The sequence below is a fragment of the Penaeus vannamei genome, chromosome 40 (assembly GCF_042767895.1).
Source record: "Penaeus vannamei isolate JL-2024 chromosome 40, ASM4276789v1, whole genome shotgun sequence".
NCBI lineage: Eukaryota > Metazoa > Arthropoda > Malacostraca > Decapoda > Penaeidae > Penaeus > Penaeus vannamei.
Genome location: NC_091588.1, coordinates 13,651,415 through 13,654,550, shown reverse-complemented (window position 1 = coordinate 13,654,550; position 3,136 = coordinate 13,651,415). Strand labels below are relative to the sequence as shown.

Below are 3,136 nucleotides of genomic sequence, written 5' to 3'. Positions count from 1 at the left end.
TAGTAAGTATAACATTCATCTTCAGTATACAAATCCTGTGATTAAATACTTAAATGTCGCACTAAATCCAGTTTTTAGATGTTATGATGTCAGTAGTGTAAGCTCTTTTGTTTGCTTGTTTTTTTGTTTTTAGTTTTTTTCTTTCTGCTTATATCTTATATCTTTTGTTTTGTGCAATTTCGTTATGATTAATATAAACTAGTAGAAAAAGGGAATGTGATTTAGGATAATTCTTTCTAAATTTACATATTTATTGGAAACAAAATATTTCGCGCAATCGTTTTGTTTTAGATACGAAGAATTAATGAAAAAAATAAATATATTTTGATCAAAAGCTTGAAATTTCTTGAAAAAGAAACGCATGTCTCTGAAAATTCTTATTAGTATTTTGTTCGTCTCCCTGTTCTTGCTTTTGGTCATTTGCTTTGTTACACGTTCGTTTTTCTTCGTTTTCTTATATCTATCCTTTTCGTTTTTTCTTGTCGTCATCGTCGTTTCGTTCATAATTTTTTTTTCAGCTGTTTGCTATCTTAGCTTTTCCTCATCATTTTCCCTTCATTTCGATTTTTCTTCCTTTAATTTCTTCTTTCCTCTTCATTTTCGGTATTTTACCTTCGTCATCTTTCCCTCGTTTCGTTTTCATCAACCATCCTTCCACTGCCTTTGGTCCGTCCCCAGACCCTGTCTCCTTGCCGCGCAGACCGACTGCCCGAAGCCAGGCTCGCGGGCTTCAGATTCCCGTCTCGGCCGCCACACTCGGCGTCCCGTTGCGTGCCTCCTTGCCGGTGGCCTCCCCGATCGGAACATACTTCCGCCGAGTCCAGTGGGTGGTGATGGACCAGAAGGATTCGTCTTGCCCTATGTGGTTCGCCTGGAGGACTGTCTGTGGGAGGGGTCGACCGAGAGTCTCCGGCAGGAGGGTGCTGACTGCCGCACCGAAGATGCAGAGGCCGCACAAGATGTAATATGGGAGTTTTCGGTCAGTGGCGCCCTGAAAAGGAGGGGGTTGCATGAGTGTCTTGAATTAACCTGTTGATTTGTAGTATGAAAGTCTGACGTTTATACGAGTAATAGCATTGGTAAATAGAATGTTAAAATGACGTTTCTACATCAATGATAAGAAAGGAAAAAAAAAATCTATACTTATTTCTAGTTTCCCTTCTTCAAGCTACAAAGTCCTTGTACAAATCAGACCGACCACCTTCAGAACACGAGCCAAGGACGCCACAGTTGCTCTTTGTGTTCTGGCAGAAGGTGCACATCACATTTTCCCATCAGCATTAGGTTAATGGAGTAACCAGAGTATAGATAATACAGTTGTCTCAAGTAGAGAACATGTATGTTGACAAGATTTAACCCCTAAAGGCTACAATTCAATAATCTTTGCCTTTCTGCCCCGCTGAAAATGGGTTTAAGATTTTCATAATTCGTGTTACCGTCTGAAGGACCCAGGGCGCCTTACCACGGACACCAGGGCCGGCACGAACACCGTGGCGCTCAGCCCGGCGACGGAGGTGGTGCCATACGAGAGGGATCGGAGCGCCGTCGGGAACAGCTCGCCGATCTGCATGTAGACCACCAGCACCGCCGCCGTCACGAAGACCTTCGCCAGCCCACAGAAGGTCACGAGGAGCCATCGATCTGAGAGGATAGGGAGTGACACCGCCAGGAGGGAATGGAGCGCTTCTGACGGCGAGCTTTTCTTCAGGTTTAGCTGCCTGCATTTACTAAGTGATCTGCTCTGTATGTATATATGTCTGTGTACGTACCCAACTGCACATATATATACATATATCTATATATACCTATATATGTGCGTGTGTGTTTGTATGTGTATACATATATATATACATACACACACATGTACATGTGTATATATATAAATATACACATATACACATACATACTGTATATAGAGATATATACATATGTATACATAATATATTTATTATGTATAGACATATATATGCATATATATAAAAATACACACACACACACACACACACACACACACACACATATATATATATATATATATATATATATATATATATATATATATATATATATATATAATATATATATACATATGTGCATGAAAATGCACACACATACACACACACGCGCGCACGCGCGCATAGCTACACGATAATGAAGAATAAATTGTGGCATTTTTCCATTTACTGAATTTACAGTATTTGGTTCTGGCGAAAAGAAAAAAAGGTCATTTCATTAGTTCGATTAAACGCTACTAGATGTTGCAGGTACGAGAAGCATTTACAAATGTCTCAGCAATTTTACAGACACTTGATTTAGCTGCCATACACAGATGTTTAAATCATGGAGCGTCTCATGTTTCAAGAAATCTGATACTTGTTGTGTTAAAAGATGAGGAAAAATGCCGCCTCCCTCCCATTGGTGTTGCTATTTCAACAGAAACAACTCTAGGAAATGGCATAAAAACATCCCACTACGAAGTCAGTGATAAATATTACTGCATGTCTTGTTATCACTTATTTGAAGAAAATGAGATCAAATGGCACACGTAGTTTCCAAAAATAGATATTAATACACAATGGTTATTTCTATTCTAACCATTCACACTCTTCACCCCATTTATTAAAAAAAATACTTTTTACTCTATGTTTACATCGAAGCGGTTGCCAGATGTACGAAAGTGGGACCCAGCAAGTGTACTGAAAATATGATTCCGGAACTGTAGTTATGTGTGCGTGTGTTTGTGTGCTTGTGTGTGTGTGTGTGTGTGTGTGTGTGTGTGTGTGTGTGTGTGTGTGTGTGTGTGTGTGTGTGTGTGTGTGTGTGTGTGTGTGTGTGTGTGTGTGTGTGTGTGTGTGTGTGTGTGTGTGTGGGTGTGGGTGTGGGTGTGGGTGTGCGATTTAGGATTTAGGCTTGTTGCCCGTTCGGAAATGAATTACTGGATTCACACATACATTGCAAGTTCATGGCGGCGTTAACACCTACTCCGCCACCGTCTCCACATCGGATTTTCTCTCGTCTCACCCGTGATGGCCGTGGTGGCGAGGCCTGCGAACACGGCCGTGACAGTCAGTGTCAGCCCCAAGGTCAGGCGACGTCCGAAGTAGTGCGCTGACACCCCGCCGACCACGTTCCCGGG

General features: G+C 41.4%; 1 protein-coding gene across 4 annotated transcripts in view; it reads right to left on the bottom strand.

Moving 5' to 3' along the window:
* Positions 1-230: 230 nt before the first annotated feature.
* Positions 231-3,136, bottom strand: part of LOC113802907 (organic cation transporter 1) — a 12,886-nt gene continuing 9,980 nt past the window's right edge. For all 4 annotated transcript variants that reach the window (XM_027353556.2, XM_027353555.2, XM_027353557.2 and 1 more), the window contains exons 8-10: positions 3,022-3,136; positions 1,463-1,641; positions 231-991 (exon numbers count right to left, since the gene is read on the bottom strand). The exon at positions 3,022-3,136 is cut by the window's right edge and continues 100 nt beyond it. In XM_027353556.2, the coding sequence (XP_027209357.1) occupies positions 731-991; positions 1,463-1,641; positions 3,022-3,136 (555 nt within the window). In that variant the 3' untranslated portion in view covers positions 231-730. The remainder of the gene's footprint in view (positions 992-1,462; positions 1,642-3,021) is intronic.